The 23,816-nt window shown below is 39.9% G+C and overlaps 1 protein-coding gene across 1 annotated transcript; it reads left to right on the top strand.

The window, feature by feature from the left end:
* ALB (albumin) lies at positions 1-23,124 on the top strand. Its single transcript, XM_067557002.1, has 15 exons — positions 1-139; positions 1,588-1,648; positions 2,612-2,744; positions 3,519-3,733; positions 4,529-4,661; positions 6,060-6,157; positions 8,816-8,945; positions 11,676-11,890; positions 14,863-14,995; positions 16,582-16,679; positions 17,042-17,180; positions 18,188-18,411; positions 20,000-20,132; positions 21,941-22,009; positions 23,026-23,124. The coding sequence occupies exons 1-14, from the start codon at positions 55-57 to the stop codon at positions 21,998-22,000; spliced, it is 1,857 nt and encodes a 618-aa protein (XP_067413103.1). The 5' UTR covers positions 1-54; the 3' UTR covers positions 22,001-22,009; positions 23,026-23,124.
* Positions 23,125-23,816: the final 692 nt, after the last annotated feature.

The following is a 23,816-nucleotide window of genomic DNA, read 5'->3' as shown; positions in this document are numbered from 1 at the left end:
CTTTCTACTATTTCTGATCCCAAATAATTCATCCCCACAAAATAACCTGCAACCATGAAGCAGTTAGCATTTATTTTTCTTATTTTCTTCTTCAGTTTTGCTACATCCAGAGATCTGAAAAGATTTGCTAGAGATGCAGGTAAGAAAGATCTACATTAGCTACTTGCTTTCATGCTATATCTTTGCAAACTTTGTATTTTGTAATTGTTTTGGTGACTAGTTGAAGTTAATTTTGCAGTTTCATAACTGAACATTAAGGGTATGATCCAAAGTCAATGGAAATTAATGAAACAACTACCACTGACTTCAAAAGGCTTTGAATCACTCTCTAAAAAGGGAATGTAGAAATCACATAAGCTTAGGTAGGCCTGGAGCAGTATCCTTCCAGATAACGACTTTAGTAATTACATTTTATCTACTGAAAGATTATCTTTTAGTTTCAGTTAGCATAATTATTCTTCACTGCTTCAAAAAAAATCACTGAGTAATATTATTAGGACAGAACTACTGCCAAGTTCCACCCCAGAGGTGGATGAAGTGCAGGAGTGGATATATAATTGCTTTATGCACACACATTGCAAAGATCCTTGGGATGCTTCTGAATGAACATGGCTGTAGAATTATAAGCTTTTATAAGAATTATAAGAATTACAGATAGGCCAAATTGAAATCTTTTCCATGACCCTTCCACTCACAGAGGAACAGTAGTGATTTGCATGCAGCGGAACAGGAATCCAATCCACCCTAGCTTTAATTTTGGGTTTGCAACATAAAAACCCTTCCAAAAGCTCCCTAAACCAAAATGTGTCCTCCTCAACTCATCTCTAGTATTAATAGTACAGTGGTTGTCATTGAAAGTCTGCACTTGCCAATAGTTAGTAGTATCTGAGATACAGGCCTGGTCTACACTAGAAAATTAGGTTGACATGACTATGTCGCTCAGGGGGTTTGAAAAATCCACACCCCTCAGTGGTGTAGTTAATCCAATTTAAGTGCCTGTGTAGACAGTGCTAGGTTAATGGAAACATTCTTTTTTCGACCTAGCTGCCGCCTCTTGTGGAGATGCCTTATTTATGCACATGGAAGAACCCCTCCCATTGGCGTAGGTAGCGTCTACACCAAACTGCTACAGTAGCGCAACTGTGCCACAGTAGCATTTTAAGTGTAGACATAGTCATAGTAGTTATTTCCTATACTTGAAATAGGAACACACTTACACAGTTAACTATTAAGTCAGAAAAATGCCAGTGCTGGGAATATTTTAGTTAGGATAGATTAGAACACATAAGAGACCAGGACAGCCAGTGAAACATATGGGTCAGATGAGATGAGATTAGAGAGAGGAAGAATACAGGGTTAGCAGAAATGCAGCATCAGCAGCAAATGATGAGATTTCTGAAGTGCCTTACTCCGATCCCACTGAAATCAGTGGGAAAATTCCCATTGAGTTCAAGAGTTGTTTTCAAAAGTGTTCAGCATTAACCACCCGCCCCAGGTGCCCACAATACGTTCTCTACAGGGGCACAATTCTATACATAGCAAATGTAAAAATGGTCCTCATTGTTCTCCTTTCTTTTTCCCACTCAGAACACAAGAGTGAGATCGTCCACCGTTTCAATGATTTAAAGGAAGAGGTTTTTAAAGCGGTGTAAGTGAACTTTCAAGTTATATTTTGTGATGATAATCATCATCTTTTACATTTTTACTTGGCCAATCCTCCCCTCCCCCCCCCCGATGAATCAATAGAGTACACGTGAGACATATAAACGAAGAATGTGACAGAAATGTTAGCCTTCTAAATGTCCAATTACACAAGATTGCTTGACTCCTGAAGCAGTCACAGTCCTACACTTGATTGATGCTCAGGGGTGAGCCATTGTCTGGCCTAGTGGCAACACAATACACTGTCAGATACAAGATTAGTCAGTCCCTCAGCGAGCCCCTCGGGCCTAGGAATAGTGTGGATGTGATTCCCTCTGGGTGACTGAAGGAGTCACATGTATAGGTCATAGGACAAAAGGATGTTTCTTTGAGACAAGTCAGCTTGATCTATGGCTTTTAGGTGTATTGGAGATAGCTGAAGATCTCAGAGAAAGTCTCATTTAACAATAATAATAATAATAATAATAATTACTTACTGTATAGCACCTACAGCTGTGCTGCATACAAGTTCCAGTGAACACACAGAAGAAAAGTCCGTGATCTGAGGCATTTATAGTCTATGTCGCGGTCTTGCTAGAGAAGTGTTAAGAGAAACCATACACCAGGAAGAAGAAGGGACAAGGAAGGATACTGATTGTGGAAATACAATTATGCGGTTTCTCCATTTAGGCATGTGTGTGTCATTTGAATGCACAAGTTTTGCTCACAGCCATTTACACAATTGTGCAACAAATTTGTGTACACCGGTACTGAGGCCCCAGGAACATTTGGCCCTCATTAATTTTGCTGAACCTATAACTAACTTCTTGCCTGTCTCTTTCATTCAGTGGTTCTCTGTCCGGTTAGTCTGGATACCAGCAATGTCTCTGCATCCAGCAACAGACTAGCAGTTTAGGAAAGGTTTTTTTTTTTGTTATCTACACCTTTAAAAATATGCCTTGTGTTTCAGTTCCATGATCACATTTGCTCAGTATCTCTACAAGTGTCCTTATGAAGAGATAGCTAAACGGGCGAAGAATGTTGTGGATCTTGCACACAAATGTGTTGCCAATGAGGAAGACCCAGAGTGTTTGAAACCAGTGGTAAGCAAAGAGTCTTAGGTACTTAACTTACTTAGAAATTTTAGAAAATCCCAGTAGGCACCTAACTTGCTGAGGTATCTATATGCATCTGCAGGTACCTCAATAACTTTGAAAATCTGACCCTGAAGCATTTTGAAAATGTTTACCCTGAGTGACTTAAAATTTCCACAGATGCCTGCCCAATCAAGTCAATCCCAATTTGAAAACCCCTGAATTTTGAATGTTTTGAAATTTGGAACCAGACCTGAATTGTGCAAATTGGGCTCAGCCATATTAACATTTGCCCTTAGGCAGTACTATATTTAATGTGCTAGTTTGGGACAGTATTCTAGCTGATAATTCAACTAAGAGGAATCCCACAGCTTCATCTCAAAGGCTGCCCAAATTGATATTTAACTATAGGGCCAACAATTACTTCTCAAATTCACCTGAGTATGCTCATTGACTTCAGCAGCGCTATCGGCATAAAGTGGGCAGGATTTGTTCTACAGCCTATTAAGTCAAACCTCCAGTAATCTATTTCAACCATAGACCATTAAAATGATCAGTTAAAGTAATATAAATATAGGATGAGATTTTCAGGTGGTCTCAATTGGCATAATTCTAAGTCAGTGGAGCTATGTCAATTTACACCAGGTTTGATTCTGGCCCATAAATTCTAATTCTTTTCAGATTAGATGTGTTTTATAAAAATCTAGATGAGTGAAAATTTACATCAGACATTACATGAATAACCTTAACTCTGACCCTAGTCAATGTATTTTCCCCTTATAGACTACCATTTTCCTGGATGAGATCTGCCAAATACATGAGCTTGGTGAAGCGTATGGTGCAATGGCCAACTGCTGTAGCAAAGCTGACCCTGAAAGAAATCAGTGTTTCCTGTCATTCAAACATCATGCTCCAGGCTTCCTTCCTCCATATCAAAGACCAGAGCCTGAAGTAATGTGCAAGAAATTCCAAGAAAACAAAGCATCGTTTATGGGACAGTAAGAACATTGATTTTATATTCAATTTTTTAGTCGTAGAGAACAGCAGTATTATCCATGCTGTCTGTGCTATACTGCCACTCAGGAGCACATTACAGACAAGTTGCCTCTGAGAGTGTGGAAACAGCTGCATGTACACATTGTGAACACTAGATTAAGTCACTTATGCAGCTTTTAGAATATGCAGCTGGTCAAAATTTTTCAAAATTGAAAATTTTCACTGAATGTAGTGGCTAGACTGGATTAAATTTTTTTTCATTTGAGAATGTTTCAAATTAAAAGTGATATTTTTTCAGAAACATTTCAAGAATTTTTTGGAAGTCTTGATTTTTGGCAAAAAAATTTCTTCTTCATTTCTGGTTTTTGGATTTCTCCTTCCTCTTTCCTTCCCTTTGCTCCTTTACCTTTTTTCTGTCTCTTTTCTGTAACAAAATGGAAAAACAGAGAGAGCAAATGGGTGCAGCCTCCTCCACCCAAAAAACCCTTTAAAAAGGGCTTTTTTTTTATTCCCCTTAAAAAGAAATATCAGGCTATTTTGCAGGTTTTGCTCCCAAAGTGAATAAAGAATGTTAACAAAAATTTGAGCAGTTGAAAATGTAAGGCGTTCAAACAAGGATCTCCAATTCAACTGAGCACTTCCTTGGCGATAAGAGCTCCATCATGGGCATGTATATCTGGTCGTTACAAGAGCTAGAACTGGTTTGTTTTAGAATAGAATTGTTTCATAAAAGCTTTGTATAGACCAGAGGCTATTTGTTGTTGGTTGTAACACAGGGTTTTGCATTTTCTTTTCAGTCACATCTATGAGGTTTCAAGAAGGCACCCTTTTCTTTATGCCCCCACAATCCTGGCTCTGGCTCTTGATGTTGAGCATACAATTGAACTCTGTTGCAAAGAGGCCGACATTAGTATTTGCTTGAATGAAAAGGTATTCTGATTTTCAATGTGAAAAACCAAACACTGCTATCAATTAAAAAGTTTCCTTCAGATCTTAATTGCACTTCTGTTTATTAAACATTTTTAACCTTAAGAGGACACAATCAAATCTTTAATACATTTTTTTCAAATAATTTTGTTCTGTCACAATTTTTTTTTTTGACAATAATCTCTAGGAATCTTGAAATTAAAATCTCTCTCTTTTTCTCCCCCTCCCCACGATTGTATCTGTGTTTTTTTTAAAGCAGTGCAGACAAATGACAGATTACTGGCACTGAATATAGTGGTGTGTGAAAATGGCAGGGAAAATGTTGATAAAATTATGTCAAAATAGTTGTAGTTATGTTCCAGGCCATCTAATTGCCTGGAAATTTTTCTTTTTGTGAAATTTTCATAAAGTGGATGGGTTCATGCAGCAAAATGGGGAGAGCGGAGGAAAAAAATCACATTTTTGCATGTTTCTGTGTTAAAGTTGATCTTCGTCTGAATAAAATTTTGACTTTACATACTACCTAACCTCTCACAGAAAACTGTCTGCTCATGAACAAGTCCATACGTTACAGACAGTCAGAGATGGTAGAAAAATTTCACATTTTGAAATTTCATGATAAAAAGGTTTTTTTTTCCGCTACCAAAAATTTTTGCAAGAATTGTATCCCTTTTTCAACCCATTCTGTCAATCAGTTATCATTATTGCTCAGATGTCCCAAATATGGGCAATATACATTTCTTGGAAAAACATCATATGCTTAGGTCTAGACTGTGGTGGAGCAGTATGGAGTACAAAGATGCAAGGGGGAGTAAGATACACCCAGGTCCAGGCATGCAGGGATAAGCAGTCACTGTACTTCCTGTCCTGAGCAGACAGGCAGGGCGTGAAATGCTAACAACGTGGGGATAACTGGGAAATGGATGGACTTTGGTTCTACTTTCTCTTCAAGTGCATGTGCTCTAATGATTTGAAGTAGCAGTGTCTCTCCCTTGACATTCAATGGATGGGAAAGTTACAATCTAGCCATTAACCTACTTTTAGAATGCTATGGATCAAATTCGGCCTTTACTAATACTCAGACCCAAGGACTGTTCGGTCCCAATTACTTCAGTGTTGCAGTTCAGGTGTCACAGAGCAGCATGCAGTCCTACAAGCATAGGGCAGTGTAGTTCCATTCAAATCAATTGGGCAATTTGCAGAGCAACATGTGCCTTACAGAGAAGGTGAGTGGCTAAATTTGGTGCACAGTGTATGCGCAGGCACGCACACACAAAATTAAGGCTTTCAGTTAATCAGGCAAGAGCCCTTTGTGTTTCTAAACTGGTGTTTCCAGCCTTTTCTTTTCTAATCCATCAAATGTGATCATTTCATTTGGCAATGTGCTTGTGATTACTCTAGCTCCCTTTGATAAAGGAAAGAGTCCACTTACTGAGCAAGAAGAGCACCTACCATTGTGGAATCCTGAAGAAGTTTGGAGAAGACAGTTTCCAGACAGGGTAAGTCTCTGACTACAGTTTTATAATAAAAATCAACAGGTTGTCATAAAACCTGAAAATACATCAGAGAAAAGCATCAGAAATAAATCACTAACTTGCTTGGATGTGCTGGGTCTGATGCTCCTCCTTATAATAAATGTGGATGTACTTTTTGTTGAAGGAATTGCTAGCACTGATAGGCATTCTGAAATCCAGTATAAAGATTAGGCCAGGCAAGCGTGTGTTTTTCCAAATATGGGTACGTTCCTCTGCTAAGCTCCCGTTGATTTCAGCGTATAATAGAATTGTGGTTTAGTTTTTGTACATTGCCACCTACAAGGGAAGAATTACACATTTTATGTTGAAGGTGAATGTTCATGAAAGGCTAGCCACATGGGCTAAAGACAACCTCTCTAGAATTCATTTCACCAAGCCCTTTGTTCAGCTGTGGAGTTGCATCAGAGCGTGTCACTTAGCTCAGAATAAGAGGCTGTGGTGTTCTTACTCTACATTTCTTCAAACTCTTCCTATATATAACATGCCCGGAGATTTTGGTGATGAGTACTTTTGTAAATGGCAAAATAGATCAATCACTCCAGATAGGGGCAGTGCCAGCTTCTTCCTGATGGGGAGGCTGAGATGGGCTAAAGAGAAAATTGGAGGGGCTGCACCTCCTCTTGCCTCAAGGTCCCACCCCCTTCTCCTCCTCAGGTAAGTGTTGATCTCACCTCTTCCTCTTCCCCTGCTGCCTGGGGCCGTGTCCAGGTCGGAAGCTGGAAGCTGGTGCTGGGCAGTGGAGGGCGGCTGCTGTGCTGGCTGGTGCCAAGGTGTGGATGGACGTGGCACTCCCCTTTCCCTCCCCCGTAGCCTTCTCCTGCTATTGCCTGGGACTGCAGCTGCTCCTCAGCTCCCCACCACCCTTCAACTGCTCACACCCCATAAGAGGTGCCCGGGAGGAGCGGGGAGCCGGCATCCTTGGTCAGCAGTGACCACTGGAGGTGGGGCCCAGGAGCTTAGGCTGGAGCAGGTAGGTCCAGGCCGCTGCCTGCTCCACCTGCCCTGGGCATTACGCCCCAGCCCCTCATCCGGGCTTATTCCCTTCACGGCTGCTCTCTCCCCTCTGACTTCAGAGTTGGGTGGCCAGGGAGCGGCAGCTGCTACAGGATGGTTACGGGGGGGAGGGCTAAGACAAATTTTGGAGTGGGTATAGCCCCTGCAAGCCCCCTCTTAGTGCCCCCCCCAAGTCCAGAGCCTGTTCCCGAAGACAAAAGGGAGCTCCATCCACAGCAGAATTGTAGTTTAGTTACAGATTTATAGATTGTCAAAGGTCAGAAAGGGTCTTTATAATAATCTAGTCTAATTTCCCACATAACAGAAGAGACAGATTTCATCCAGTGATTGCTGCAAGTAGCCCAATAACTTAAAGTTGAGTTAGTACATCTTTTTTAGATGAGCCACACACAGCCCATTTAAAGACTCCAACTGATGAAAGATTTACCTCAACCCTGGTAATTTAGAGCATGGTGTATAAAATTCAAAGATAAAAAAAATAAAAAGTTTTTAAAAATGAAATTAAATATATATTTTTTTCAGTAATCCCATTTAAAATTAAATTTGAAATTATGGCATCCTATGTTAAAGCCTAAATTTATTAAACAAAAAATATATTAAGCAGTACAAGGCTGCTGTCAAGTTTTTAAAAAAGTCAAGCCACTGACCTGGTAGCTGTAGGTGTTACTGGCTAAGAACTTGGAACCAGAGTCTGTTGGAGAACTTAACCAGCCAGTTACAGCAGAATCCTCTTCTGTGGGTGCAGAGAGAATATTGTTTTCAGTTCAGTTCACTGACTAGTTCATTCAAAGTTAAGAAACCAATGGAAATTAAATAAAAAGGCAGAAAAGCTTGCTTTCCTCTTCCAATCTCTGAACAGAAATGAGGTGTGAGAGAATGAGATTTACCAATTCTAAAATCTTGAAGGATATGGTGACAGAAACAATCAGTTCAATTCACTAATTACAGATAATATGTCCTTTAGTTTAATAAACCAGTTTTAAATACAAAAATAGTTTTGATAAACTTTTCTTATGTATCTTTCATGTTTAAGATTTTTTTTAGGTTTATTTAACTGAAAAACAAAGCAAAATGCTGTTTTTGTGCATTTAACTGAATTTGAATTTCCATCCAAATAGAGCTGGACACAAATCACAACTACAAAATTAATCTGCATCTTGTAAATAAGAAATGCATCGTTCACCATTTTCTAAATAAAAAGTGTGAAAATTAAGCACCTGAATAAATGTAAATTTAGCTATATAATTGCTTAAATAAATGTGTATAGAGATAGTGTATCTTCCTGGTCAGCCAGGAGATGACCAAGGTTATTGTAAAGGCTATATTTAATCACAAATGAACATGTTTTAATGGTTCCTACCAATGACAACTGATCTTTCTTTAGGAAAATAACTAAAAAAGTACAAATGCAGAAGATTAAAATCAATTATTTAAATCAAGCTTTCCTTCTTGCTGATTTAAGTCATGATTAAAATAAATTATTTAAAATTGCTTTATTTAAATCAATCCACCATGATTTAGCATAACTTAAATTATAACTTGCAAACTTCATATTCAGTACAGCTCTTTAAAAATCAGACATTTTTCTGCTTTTTTCCCCCTTTATAGTGTACTTACTGTAATTAGCCAAAAATTTCCTAAGGCTCCATTTCAAGAGATTAAGAAAATTGTAAAGGATATCACACATGTCCACGTGGAGTGCTGTGATGGTGACATGATAGAGTGTATGGATGACAGGGTAAGTTACATTATTTTTGTTTAGTATTGCTATATTTGCAAACATTGGAAGAACACTGCCTGTTCACTTACAGTTCTCCACTGATACACCCATGGCTGGCAACTCAGCCCTTAAAAAGCCAGGGCTGGATCCTCAGGTAATGTAAACTGGGCTAGCTCTATTGACATCAGAGGAGCTAATTTTATACCAGCTGTGGATCTAACAGTTAATGTTAAAAGAACATTAAGGTTGCAAAAGTCAAGCACTCAAAAGTTAGGAAATGCCAGAAATAAATTTGTCTGTGCCACCTTAATTTGGCCCGCTTGTGCATATGCATTATAATATAGTCTTCATTACATGATCACATACTATTTTTCCACATGAATATTCTTTTAACATTGTTGGGGTTTTTGGTTTTTTTTAAATCTAGGAAATTGCAAACTGACATCCCCTCCCCCCCCAAATTGTCGTGTGGCATCATACCAAGTTGGAACCTTTAGATTCACCACACAGACCTCTGCCATTTGAGCTCATGGAGTAACTGCTAGTAGAAGTAGTAGGTCATTATTCCCTATGTGGACCAGTACTAGAGGGGGCTGGGACACTTTGCCAGGGGGTTTCATTGATATTTGCTGACAGGGGAGGAGTGGGGAGTCTGAGATCTTGGGTTCCATGCTAGGCACTGGAGAGCCATGTGCTCTAGCGGGGACACACTTTTCTGACTGTTCCTCCTCAAGTTTGACACCTTTTACCTTGTCTCCTCCAACCTGCCCCTACCCCAGCCCTGGGTGATTACCCCACCTCTGGCTCCTTGTACCAGTCCCGTTCTCCTCACCTCCTCAGCCCTAGTCTCCACTCCTCAGGCTTCTGTCCCAGGCTCTTGCCCAGTAAGGGATAGTCTCACCCCTGCAGACGCTCAGTTCCAGTAGCAGTCTCTCCACTCCTAATCTTCACCACCCAGGTCCTCCTTGCCCCAATCTACTCCCACAGCCCTTCCTCAACAGTCTCAGTCCCCTCTGCATTTGAGCTGGATTGCTTCCTGCTCCGCACTGCATGGGTGCTAGCAGGGACATCACAGAGCCCAGGACAGACAGACTCCCTGCCCTCAGTTTCAGTGCCTGGCCCCACCCTGGTCTGGAGCAGGCTTACAGGGAACGTCTGGCTTCACCCCCATAAACCCAGGATGGAGTGAGCATGCTCAGTTGTGTGCGGGGGTGGCACATGCACAAGGAAGACAGGCTCTTCAGCTTTTAAACAGTTAAACCAGGGGCATGAACAAGGGTGAGGGGGCTAGCAGGGGCACAAGCCTTCCCAATAATCATCAGGGGCTCAGAACTCCTCTAGGGCTGTGGTGGCAGGGGCACAGCAAGCTTATCCCAGGGCTGCGGGGAGCACAGAACATGCCACCTTCCTTCCTGCTCCCCCCCCAGGGGGTAAAAGTTAAATTTCTGCGCATGCCCCACAGTTAAATTGTAGCAAATTTCTACTGAGTATGGGCAAACTGAAATATTTCATAGGTTTATAACTTGGCCAAGTTAAGGCAGATTTTCACAGGGACAGCAAAAGGCACATCCCTGACACAAAGCCACCCCCCCGCCAAATTTCAAGTCCCTGCCCCAAAGCACAGGGGAGCTAAAGGTTTCCAAAGAAAAGGTCACTAGAATTCTTCTAACATTACATTGAAACACATATTTTCTTAGCCTTGTTCTCAGAAAGTACGGCACAGTTCAGGCTGAAATTTTCCAGACACATTTAGCCTGAAGCAGACACCTGGCACGAAAAATATCAGACCAAACTGTTAAAGTTTCGCACAGTTATAAGCAACTGAAAACAGGGTCAAATGGACAGTATTGGGCAAGCTTAATAATAAGCTGTACTACCAGCCGCAGGTGTAATGCAAGCCACAGCAACATCTTGCTATCCTGCAGCGTTCTGGGAGATTCTAGCAATTCATTAACAGAAAACTCTTGCCCACACTGTGTATATACAGTACTGTAATTCCAGTTAAAGTATGCAGAGAGGGAGGGAGGGTGCTAACAAGTCAGTTATTTCTGGTTTATAAAGTATTTATGCATCATTTATTAGTCCACATTTTTAAGTAAGCTCCATGAACTGATCCAGCAATCCTTATTCTAGTGGTGCCATTAAACTCAATTGGGTAACTCACATGGGTAAGGATTGCAGAACTGGGCCTCAATGTGTGTTAAATAACTATTTTACAAGACTCATCCATTTCAGAGTGATGAGCCGTTTTCAGACCTGTTGACAAGCTGTGTCACAGAGCTGACTTTCTTAGTCTGTGGGGTTTTTGCATGTAGTGACCCCTCCTAGTAGCTGACATGTCTCAGAAAGAGATCAGGTGGTTGCAAGAGAAAAGTGGCAGTCCTTTGTGTCAAGGTGCTGGATGACTACTGCTACCTTTAGCAGACTGTTCACGCCCTCTAGCTTTCTAATGACAAAGGAAGGGACAACATCTCCCGATGCTGGACTGGGGAGCGTGGCAGGGGTACCATGACTTCAACCAGGTTTCAGCAGACAACAGTGCCCATAGCTGGAACTCCTTTAGCTCTGATGGTAGCCTCCTGAAAACCCTGTTTCCTCTCTCTAGTGAGTCTTTCATTTCCTTAGCACATTGGTAAGACCAGCTCTGATTTGGGCCTCAAGACCGTTAAAAGAAAAGCAACTGGAGGGAAAAAAAGTATTTGCTGATAAAAAGACTTTTTAACTGACCCAGTATCATTCCTTTTGCAGGCAGAGGTTGTGGCCTATATCTGTTCTAAACAAGACATCTTCTCCAGTAAAATAAAAGATTGTTGTGAGAAGCCACTGGTGGAACGAACTGAGTGTGTTGTGAAGGCGGACTTTGATGACAAGCCTGCAGACTTGCCCTCGATTGCTAAGGAGTACATAGAAGACAAGGAGGTGTGCAAACACTTTGCTGAAGAGCATGGTACCTTCCTGGACAAGTACGTATAGCACGTGTCACATGTTCTTATGTCTGGCATTAGTTTTTTACATTTGTATGTACATAGTGGGACTGATAAACCAGAAGTAGATTTATTCCAAATGACTAAAATATAAGGGCCAAATCTCCTGCTGGTGACTTCTCTAAATTATGTCATTTTACAGCAGCTAAGGATCTGTCCTGCAGAGTATTGTGAAGAAGTATATAATGGAGAGATTCCTTTTTTCAGTCCTTTGAGTGGCTGACTTATCCCTTATGGTGTCCTGAAGTTCTATCCATTTTCCTCTACTTTAATTCCCATATTTTGCTACACACTGTATTTACCACCATCCTTTTGTGCAAAGAGGAAATGCAGCTCATCAGAGCCTCTCTTCAGTTTGCCAGTGGCAGGAGATTCCTTTTCATTCAGGAGTTCTATGTGTTTCATTTGTAACATCTGATTTTAACAGTTTTTTGTTCCTGGGCTGCAGCACCTCTATCAGCAGCCATGTTGACAGACTGTTCTTATAGCTCCACAAACTGCTCTTGATTAGTCAAGCTGCTGCTTCCCCACCCAGGCACAGGAGAACTAGAGCCAAGCTGAGGGGAGGGGAATTAATATCTTTTATTAATTGTAATTGAGGACGACACGTAGGTCTCTTTTCCAGATCTGTTCCTAACAGTGCATCATTATTTTTAGATGACAGTTTTGTCCTTAATCCCACTTAAACTGGTGTGATTAGGAACAGTTCCATGGAAGCCAATATATTTATACCAATGTGCAAACTTGTATAAAGGACTGATCCATCTTTCATTGGAGTCATCTGACCAACTTCCACTGATATCAATGAGAATTTGATCAGGCCTTAAGTGATAGCAGACTTTTTCTTCGCCTTATCCCATCAATCTGGGTTGTAACTCTGGTTCAGTGTCTCAAAACTGAAGGGTCTTCCTTGTGTTCTTTGTCCCATGACTACTAGCTTTTGTTCTCTGGCCAATTTATCCCACATCTCATCATCTCACATGACCCAACCATCTGACTCGATACTCTCACTGGTTTTTTTGTGATGGGGGCTGCCTGCATGGTGGCTCACACTGTTGCAGTGCATAGCCCATCAGCTCTCATTTTACCCAGGGTCCACCTCAGCATTTTCGTTTTGGCAGCATGATGTAGTTGTTCTTCTCTCTTCTTGATTGGCCCGCATTCATACTCATATGTCATGGCAGGCCTAATCATGATCTTATACACTTTGCTCTTTAGTTTACTTAGCATATTCTTATCACAGAGAATCCCTGCCAACTCCATCCATTTACACCAAGTGCTCTTTGTGCAGCTACTAACATCCGCCATCCACATTCCCATCATGGCTCAACAATGAACCCAGGTATTTAAATTGTTGCAAAGACTAACTATGTAACATCTAGTTTTATTGGCTTCTTGTGGTCCGTCTCAACAAACCCTCACATGTATTCCATCTTTTGTTGAACCATTCATATGCCATTTCCTTTTAATGCAACCCTCCACAGTTATAGATCCCTTTCCAGTTCACATTTATCCCTGGGCATAGTTTGGCAGGATGGGGGAGTTGCCTTCCCCTAATTGCAATTTTGCCCCCCCATGCGTGGCCCCAGTAGCTTGACTGGATCTGCCCCCCATATATAGAAGTCAAACTAGGCCTACGTATTTATCTTCACATCACAACATAGTATTATTGGTGAAAAGCATGTCCCATGGAGCGTCTCCCTCCTGTGTCACAAACCTCCTGTGTCACAAATAGGAATGGGTTGAAGGCTAATCCTTGAAGTAGACCTACCCTCACAGTGAACGACTCATTGTTGCCACAGCTGCTTTTCACTATTGTTGTGCTACCCTCGTACATGTCCATCAGAGTCTGAACAGATGGTGTCTGTAGTCAGGTAGCCATAACAATTCTCTAGGAACTCTGTCAAAGGCTTCTCTAAATTTACAAACACTAAGTGTCCTTGCATTTCTCCCTATACTTCTGCAACATTCAGGTTGCAAACTCTACATTCATTGTTCACGTTCCTGGCATAAACCTGAATTGATTGTCAATGTTTCAGCTCCTCCCAAGTCTTTTCTCAATAACTCTTCTCATCCATTTCACCGTGAGACTCCTTAATTTGACAGATCAGTAATTACTACATTCTTGTACATCTCCTTTATACTTGAGGATAAGAACTAATGTGTTTCTTCTCCACTCAGAGAATTAAGCTGAAAACATTCAACACCACCACTCTTCCCTCCTGGCCTAATGTTCAACTGATACACTGTCCAGTCCCACTGCCTTCCCATGTTTTAATCATCTTTAGTGCTGAGTCTCCATCCTGGTGATAGGTGTTGTGAGGTTGCTGCTCATGCATACTTCCCTCAATGGATTTCTTTATGTTCTCTTCAGTGAGCAATTTCTCATGAAACCGCTACTACCTCCTAATGGATTTCACCATCTTCCACCAGTACTCTTCCATTTTCATCTTTCACAACTCCCACATCCTCTGTGCTTCTTTGCTTAAATCTTGGCTAATCTACTCCTCCTCACTTCTTTAACTGACACCAGGCTCAGTGCCCTAAATGTCTAAAATAACAAGGCCTAGTATACTGCATACCAGGTTTTATTATCTGTCTAGGCACTTAAATGGCCCACATCACTCTGGTAGCTGAGCTCCTATCATAAGTGCTGCAAAAAGAAATATAGTTTCTATTATAGTGGGGGCCACTTCTCTAAACTATTTAATGCCTTATAAAGTTATGTTGCAGGGATAGGGTCCTGGGACATTACATTTCACCAAAAATTGGTAGAAGAATTGGCTACAATGGTCAAGAGAGACTACTGAGAAGACAACTCACATTCCAAATCTCCTTGTCCCCATCTGAGTAATCATTGATTGTCAGTGCTAATTATCATGCTACTTGTTAGACAACCAGTGGCTACTTTATTCTTAAACTCTAATGTTGGCAGTTTTCCCATGTTACAGATTTCTTTATGAGTATTCAAGAAGGCATCCCGAGTTCTCTTCTCAGCTGCTTGAACGGATTGACAACGCATACATATCCCTCCTGGAAGAGTGCTGTGAAAAAGAGAATGCTCCTGAATGTTACAGTCATGCAGTAAGTTCTGCTCCTCATTCACACATCATAAGAAAAAAAAATTAGAATGTTTTGGTGATGAACTCTCATGAGCGGACTGTGATCAAAGGGATTTGGAAGGTTCCGATGGTTAGGTATTTATTGGGGATTAATAAAGGCAATTAGTTGGGATTCACATAGACGATGTAGCACTTCCATGTTTGTCATTCATGACAAGGACCTATGTTTTTCTGGAATGAATGAACAATTGGAGTAACTCCATAAGACATCCCCAGTTCCTGTAAAATAACTTAGTGATTTCAGTCAAGTTCCTAATGGACATGCATGCACATCAAAAAAGCAACCTCAGGATCATCTTGTACGTTAACTTCTACAGCAGGGCTAAAGATTCAGTGAATGTGGAGAATGGATAGTTCTGTCATTCCAGAGATGGTCCCTCAAATTGAGGGTAAAGGCAAATTAAGGGGACAGACTGTGTTGCCACTAATTTTGTTGTTCAGTGGATAAAAAGAGAAAAATCTTTTATTAGCACTCATTGTACTAGGCCTTGTACAAATGTATATAAACAGTCCCTCTCCCAAACAGCTTACCATTCAGTGAGAGTCTAACTAGACAGAATGCAAGTGGATGTGTTAGAAGGTGAAAATGAGTTTATGCAAGTTGCACAATGGTACTAGATCCAATTGCTGAATGAAGCTATATAAATTCAAACTGAAAATAAATTGCAATTTTTTGAAGTGAGAATAATTAGCTATTATAGCTAGAATAATTTACAGCCTTGGGTAAGAGATTGCTCATTGCTTGTAGCCTTGTAAACAAGACTGGATGTCTTTCTAAGATATGCTCTAGTTTAATCACAAGTTATACTCAGTGCAGGAATTACCGGGTGAAATTCTATACTTGTGAGAGGTAGGACATCAAAATAAATGGTCATTTCTCTTTGATAAAATATAGGGCTCTGAATATGAATGCAAAACCCAAGATGATTTAGCAAACTCAGACAAAACTGCCTTAAAACTAGAGCTGTGCACACACACTTTTTCATCTGAAACCCACCAATTTGCTTCTATAGCATCTGTGAACCTTCTGTTCACTTTTCACAAATATCTGTGTAAGCAAAAATATATTCACATGAATGTTCATAGCAAGTATGATGTATACTGTCTAAATGAGCTTTCACACCAGGAGCTATGGATATCATGAAATTTTGAATAAATGAACAAATTCCTACCAGTCAAATGTCATTCTTAAGAAGGATGATAGAGTGATTATGACAATAGTAGGTGACTCTGGAGATCAGATTCAGTGCCCTAATCTGCCACAGACTTCATGTGTGCCCTTGGGCAAGTCACTTAGGCTGCCTGTGACTCAGTTCCCCATCTGTATAATGGGAATATTTTCCTACTTCACAGCTGTGTTGAGTGGACAAATACAATAAATATTTCAAGGGTCTCAGACACTCTGGTGATGAGGGCCATAGGCATATCTCAGAATGATAGAATATTTATGAATAGAAAGGGCCTAAAGTGGATATATAGGAGTTTTTGTGAGTTAGGTGTACAGCTGCAAGATAATTTGCTTCTAACAATGATTATATTTACTTCCAGGAAGAAAAACTTAGGAATCTCATTCAGGAGACTCAGCAAATAGTAAAGGCAAACTGTGATCTCTTTGGCAGCTTGGGAGAAATTGGCCTCCAAAAAGTGTATGTTTCTTTGTTTTGGGGTATCTCCATGTTTAAATAGTAAATGTTCAAAATTTTGTAAAGGTGAAATTCTCCAGACCCAAATGAATAAGACAAGGCTACAATTTAACCCTCAGTGCTCGTTCACTTGGCAATGCAGAAGATGCCATTATTCCAATTTAGAATAAGACTATTTAGAAGTAGGCGTCCACTGCCTACATTAATGGTAGCAGTGGTAGCAGAGCTATCAATGAGTCTAAGAATGCAAAAAATTAACTCAGCTTTAGACAGATCTGTGTGTGCTTCATTGAACAGCCCTATCTAGGTGCTTTATTTTAAAAAGTTTGTTCATAGTCAAACAGTCTGTAATATTGTTATTTCAGGCTCCTTATTCGCTACACCAGGAAAATGCCTCAGGTGTCAGCTGAAACTTTGATTGAAATCTCAAAGAAAATGGCAGCTGTTGGTAGCAAGTGCTGCCCGCAAACTGAAGATATACGTCTAACTTGTTCAGAAAGGCATGTGAGTACATTTCTTTCTTTACCTTTCTTTTTGATGTGGTTTCTGTGCACTGCACCTTTAAATCTCTAAGTATTCTGCCTAAATGCAGAGAAAGGACCACTTTTGTTCTCAAAGATGCTACTCTATATTTCCTCCTTAAATGAGTGTATGCTCTCTAATAGAGACTTTGGTCAATATTAAAAAAAAAGGAAGCCTAAAGTTAGGCTCCTAAATGCATAGTTGGAAACCCACCTCGGTTGCACTGAAGATGAATTCCCTTCTGTCAATTTTTTAAAAATCTGGCCTTTACTTTTATTTTCCTTAGTCAAGAAGAAAAGTAATTTAGATTGAATTGAGGCAGTTTTTAGGTTTGGAAATATTAAACAGCCTCTTAAAGGAAAACTGCAGCCAGCTAGTGCATCCCCATAGTGTAAGTGATTGCATAATAAGAAATGCTTGTCACCATGAAGACCTTGTGAAATATATTTTATTTAAAAGGCAGTTTAAGATTTTGGTGTGTCTTAGTTTGGCATTTCTGAACAAGGGTCTAGAGCTAGAAGTGGTCCCATTTGTGAAACGAACAGAGAGCCCTCCCACCCCCATAGAAGAGAACATGAACAAATTTCCAATCAGTTTTATGACTAGTTTAAACAGGCAGCTGAAGAAGACAACCTACATTTAGAGCATAAGCAATGATATCACTTTTCTGGAAGATGGCTGCCTTCAGAGCCAGGCTCAGAAATGTCAGTTATAAATCCTTTCCTGATGATTACCGATGGTCTGAAGTGTTGAAGCCCTGAATAAAATACATGGTGCTTTCTTTAGAAAGGTAATCTTTTGTCTATGACCATCACTTGTCCAAGTCTGATGAGTGCCAGAATGATTGAATATTTTCACGGGAGCTCTGCTTCACAAGAAATGAAAGCTCTTAGCAGCCCTGCTTATACGATTGTGACATTAGGAACATGCATTGTTTTTAAGCTAAAAGTGCTGTGACCCTTGTTATGGTGTTCTCCCTCTTTGTGCAGCTGAGCGTCGTGGTTGAAGGTATGTGCAGGAGACAGGAGGTTACACCTATAAATGAAAAAGTTACACACTGCTGTAACGACTCATACGCTGACAGGATACCATGTTTCACCAAGCTGGGAATCGATGAAAGCTATGTGCCCCCTCCATTCAGCCCTGAACTATTCACCTTCCATGAAGATTTGTGCACTGCTTCTGCTGAAGCACTGCAAAGAAAACAGCAAAAGTAAGATGTCTGTTTGTTAATTCACTACAGATCATCTTAGAATTACGTTCGGATAGAGAAAGAGTCCCTGCATATAGAAAATTCTGTTGAGCAATGTAGCCATGTTGGCCCCAGGATATTAGCGGGACACAGTGGGAGAGGTAATATCTTTTACTGGATCAACTTCTATTGGTGAGAGAAACAAGTTTTTGGGCCACACAGAGCTCTTCTTCAGGTGTGAGAAAGGTACTCCCAGTGATACACCAAAATGCAAGGTAAGTGAAAATCACTACTCTCTCAAATGAACTCACAGGAAAACAACCACCAAAAACAAAAAACAAAAAAAAACCCCAAATCACACACTATCACCTGTGGGTGAATGCTTTTCACAAAGTGATCACTCCATATCTGACCTATCAGTCCTCATCCTCAAAGGAAACCTGTACAACATGTTCAACAGATGAGCCTGGGAGCTTAAATTCATTACTCTGCTAGACACTAAAAATTTATGGCCTGAACAGACACACTGGATTTTTATGGCTTATTATAACAACCTGTAAGCCACTAAACTTCTCTTTTTGCCCTATGACTGCAGAGGTGTTAATTGACCATGCTACCTTGAACTTAACTACTGATGCTAAACAATCTGTTCCTCCATGTATTTAGCTTTGATGCTGGGAGTAGTTTTCCCAGACCTGAAGAGTTGTGTGGCTCAAAAGCTTGTCTCTCACCAATTGAAGACTGTCCAATAAAAGATTATTATCTCACACACCTTGTCTCTAAAAGTTTCCATACACAATGAGGAATCATTTGAAACAACAGCACTATGGTAGCCTTACTAGAGAGTCCTCAACTCATCATTTACTAATTTGAGGGAGGTTTTTTTTTTTTTTTTTTAAATAAACCTAGCCTGGGCTTTGCGGCTACAATCTTCACCGTTGTAGTCATTCCGTGGGCCGAATCCTCAGTTGGTGTAAGTCAGCTGACTATATCAGTCTACTCCACCGGAGGAGCTGACCCATTGCACTGAAACTTGAAGCAGTGATTTCCAGTAATATGGTTAATTCACTTAAAAAAAAAAAAAAATGAACTGCGCTACATGAGTTGACAGTGGAGGATGTTCTAGGATCCCACAGCACATCAGTGACTTTAGGGCAGAGGTAATATCAGTAAGACAACATGTTTATTCAGCATGAACCAATGCATAGCATAGTGCAGCTAAAAGAGGTGTTATTGTCTCTGAATACTAAAACAACGAGAGTCCTGTGGTACCTTAAAAGACTAACAAATTTATTTGGGCATAAGCTTTCGTGGGCAGAAACCCGCAGGCTGATGGTTGTTTAAGGTTTCCTCTGTATAGTTTTATTATATTCAGCATTTAGGCTTGATCCAAAGTCCATTGGAATAATGGAAAAACTCCCATTAGCTTCACTGGACACCAGATCAGGCCCATATTGAGCAATGTGGAATTAGATTTCAAATCCATGGAGCATATTGTAAAGCTACATACAGGCCCTGGATCTGCACAGGAGTCAGAGAAACGTGATATTACAAATTGATATTGTGATGTGAATTCACTTTACATGGCTACGTTTTGCGTTTGTTTCAGAATGCTCGTCAACCTCATTAAACTAAAGACCACTGTAACAGATGAACAGCTAAAGCAAATCATTACAGATTATACCAGCATGGTACAAAAGTGCTGCACAGCAGAACACGCTGAGGCATGCTTTGGGGAAGAGGTATCTGATTATTTTCATGTTTTGAGGGTATTATTCATTATTATAAAAAGGCATGCATGGAGACTGTCACTATACATATTTTAATCAAATGTTCAGTCACCCAGAATGGCTCTGTGTGTGCAGAATCACTCACTTTGCCTACAGGATATGAATGTTTGCATACAGGTGTATGTATATATATATATTGCTACAGAGTGTATGCATAGAGAACTTATTTAACCTAAAAGATATATTTAAATCTGCTTGAGCTTGCATCTAATATTGGCCTTTGTGCTACAGATTCTTCTAGCACACACAAATATAGGAGCTTTAAAGATTACAAATGAAAACAGTATCTGTATAATTCAGTCCAGAGAGGTCTGAATAATAACATGGAAAGAGGAAAAGCTGGGCAAATTATATTCTGTGGGCATTCATGCCAACTTTTAAACAAGTTTACTTTGACTAAACCCTCCTGCTCCCTTTGATTTTTGCTTTTGCTGAATATTCAGGCAGACAGTTACAGAGACAGTTAAATTTTAAGCATATTGGAGAATAGTGTCAGAAAGTAATTTCTGCCCATTTAAATGCCAGTATCCAAATGGAAATCTTGTTCTAAGCTTTATGCTTATCCCATCAGAAGACAAGTGTCCATGTGACTTGTGTCCAGTCAAAACAGTTCAGATTTCAAATTCAAAAATTAAATATTTGGAAAAAGCTACTTGGGAGCAAGCTACTTAGAATAATTCACAGAAACGGGAAAAGTAATTTTGAAGGCTCACAGACAACTCAAACAGAGCAAGTATTAAAGTTTGTCAAATATTCTTATTATGAATTACTCAGTTGGCTCATGACATATACCCTCCCACCGTTTAAGATTGTCCCCATCCAGTTTGAATAGTGATTTATTATCTAATGCCATCTCTATTATTAAATATATGGATGATATGTTCATATCAACATATGAATTATAGAACTGAGGTATTTTAAAGTAAATATACATTTTATTTTTTACTCATTACTCAGATACCACATGGGTGGGCACATTAAAAAAAAAAGCATGGACAAATTACAGGCAGAGAGGGTCTTTTGGAACTAAATTTCTATATAAACATATTCCATCACTGTGACCTTACAGAATAATTAATGCCACAGGAGTTCATACTTTAAGACTAGAAGGGACCTATAACAGGGACAATCACCTCCTGAGAACCCTCTTATGGCCACAAGTCACTTTGTAGTACTTCACCTAGGTTTCCCCTCTTGGTCTGTTCAAATAAAACTTCACCCAGGCTTTTTGTGACCCAGAATATCCATCCTTGGGGACTCGGTTCATTAAGATAAAATAAACTTCAGAATCCCAAAACAAAGTTTATTCTGAAGTTTGGGTGACCAGATGTCATAGGTGACTATAGGGACACTCCCAACATTCAGGGTTTTGTCTTAGGGGCGTCTACTATCCACTACCCTCATTCTGATTTTTCACATTTGTTATCTGATCATCCTACCAGAAATCTACACAAAACAAAAGGTTTCCTCTTCCTCCTCCCAGGCCCTGCCTAGCTGGCATCTCCATCCTAACTCTCAGGACTCTCTACTAGAGAGTGTTTACTCCTAGCGCTCTCTGATCCCTGAGAATTCCCGCCCCCCCAGTTTCCTACTGATTTTTAAAGGGAAGTCACCTGATCTCTGCCGGGTGTGTCTCCTTAGTAATCAAGGCTGGCTGATAACAGATCATAGAGTTTAGAGCATGGAAGCTTCCTGTTCAAATACTATGTAATTTATTTTCTTCGATTCTCTCTTGCAAATATTTGTTCTCTTTTTTTCAGGGTCCAAAACTGAAAGCTGAATGTAAAGCCATCTTAGGAATCGAAATCATAGGAGTCTAAAGATTTCAGGTAACAGCAACAATATTTCTTTATTGGGACTCATGTGCATTTAGCTGCTCAGAACAAACATGCTCATAATTTGTCAGATTTCTTTCTTGCTATTATTTATATTACCATCTTGCCAAGGAACCCTAGTAATGGACCAGTATCCCATTGTGTGCTAGGGTCTCGTACAAACAGAACAAAAAAAAAAATGGTCCTTGCCCTCTATGAATGTGGCTTTTTTTCTTACAAGGAACATATCAAGTTCTGCTTACCAGATTTAGAAGGTGTTTCCTAATTATTCATTTATCATCACTAGCACCGAGCATCTTACTAATTTTGACTAGCCCAACCAAAAGAATAATAAACATCCTGCTGAACTTCTAGGGTTCTTATCCTAAAAGATGTATGCTGACAAAATCCTTCATAGTAATTTTCCATACCTTTCACTTTTTAGAGCAGGGCAAAGATCAAGGCTGGAATTTTCAAAGGAACATAAGATGTTAGGTGCCTAACTCCCTTAGGCTCTTTTGAAAAACCCAAACTATGAACTGTAAATCTCTTCCACGATTCTGGTTTGTATTTTGACCTCTAAATCATCCCAGATAATGATGGTTGTAAGGATACCACAACTAACCTAAGACTGCATATTGGTCAAGGCAACAGAGAATGGATGGTCTTGGGAAACTGAGATTTAGAAACTGGAAATCCAGTTTTTATTCCCAGGCTGAGAGCAGGTCACAATCTCTCTGTACCTCAGTTCATCTGTAAAATGGGAAAAGTTCTTATCTTACCTCACTGAGATGTTAAAAGGCTAAATTATGTTTGGAGGTGCTCATATATTCTGGTGAGGTGATCTATAGACCATTAGAAACAGGATAGACATGTCCACACTGCATATAGTTATAATATGGTTCTCTACAGATCCATTTACAATATGGCTAAACATAGATTTCAGGTTTGGGAAAAGAAGAGCTCTAATGAAAGCTCAAAGGCTGGCCTCTCTCATCAAAAAGATATTTTTTGTTTCTCCTTCTCCCCAGGTCACTAATGGAGAAAGATGAAATTCCTCTGTGCAACTTCTCCTGTACTTTGCTTTTTTACCCTGGACACAAATGTATTTTTAAAACAGCATTCTAAAACACTCAACATTTTATGAACCACAGATTCTTCAGAAAACTTCTCAGCTATTAACAATAAATAAAAAGTTTAAAAAAACCCTCATTGTCCAAGTCTGTTGATTAATGTTGTGAGACAACACTCTATACTCAAATGTTTCATATGATAACATTTACAGACTAGAGATGGATCCCCTGGTTTCCTTATCCCTTCTTTACCACCTCTTGCAACATCTTAGTGTAACAATCGTTATAGTGAATTCTTGCACTATGACTTTGGGCCAGATATTGATACACTTACCCAGGTCAGTAACACCAGTTGAACTTCTAATGACTTCAAAGAAGCTATATGTAGAATATTAGAGTTTCAAGCCAGGAGGGACCATCAGATGATCTAGTCCAACCTCCTGTATAGCAGTAAGCTCTATTCATGTTAAAACTATTAGAATTTGGCCTTTTACAAAACAACCATTTTACCTCAGTAAAGATGGCTCCTAATATTCCCAATCTTGGGGAAAATTTGGGTAAAGATCTGGATTTGCTGCTCAGACAGCTCTCTGTTAAAAACAGCCACAGACAGCAGATGTGGTTAAGTTCAGAGGTGCTTCATTCAAAACATACACCATAATCAGTGTTCTTGCACTGCACTGAGTTCACAAAAATGTGTTAGTTTCAAAACCATTGAGGTTCTAGTAAATAGCTTTGGACTAGTAAAT

Source organism: Emydura macquarii, unplaced genomic scaffold (genome assembly GCF_026122565.2).
Source record: "Emydura macquarii macquarii isolate MOO-44397 ecotype Brisbane River unplaced genomic scaffold, CSIRO-AGI_Emac_v2 contig_1790, whole genome shotgun sequence".
NCBI classification, from domain to species: Eukaryota; Metazoa; Chordata; order Testudines; family Chelidae; genus Emydura; species Emydura macquarii.
The sequence above is the reverse complement of the archived record's forward strand: the minus strand, read 5'-3'. Positions and strand labels throughout refer to the sequence as shown.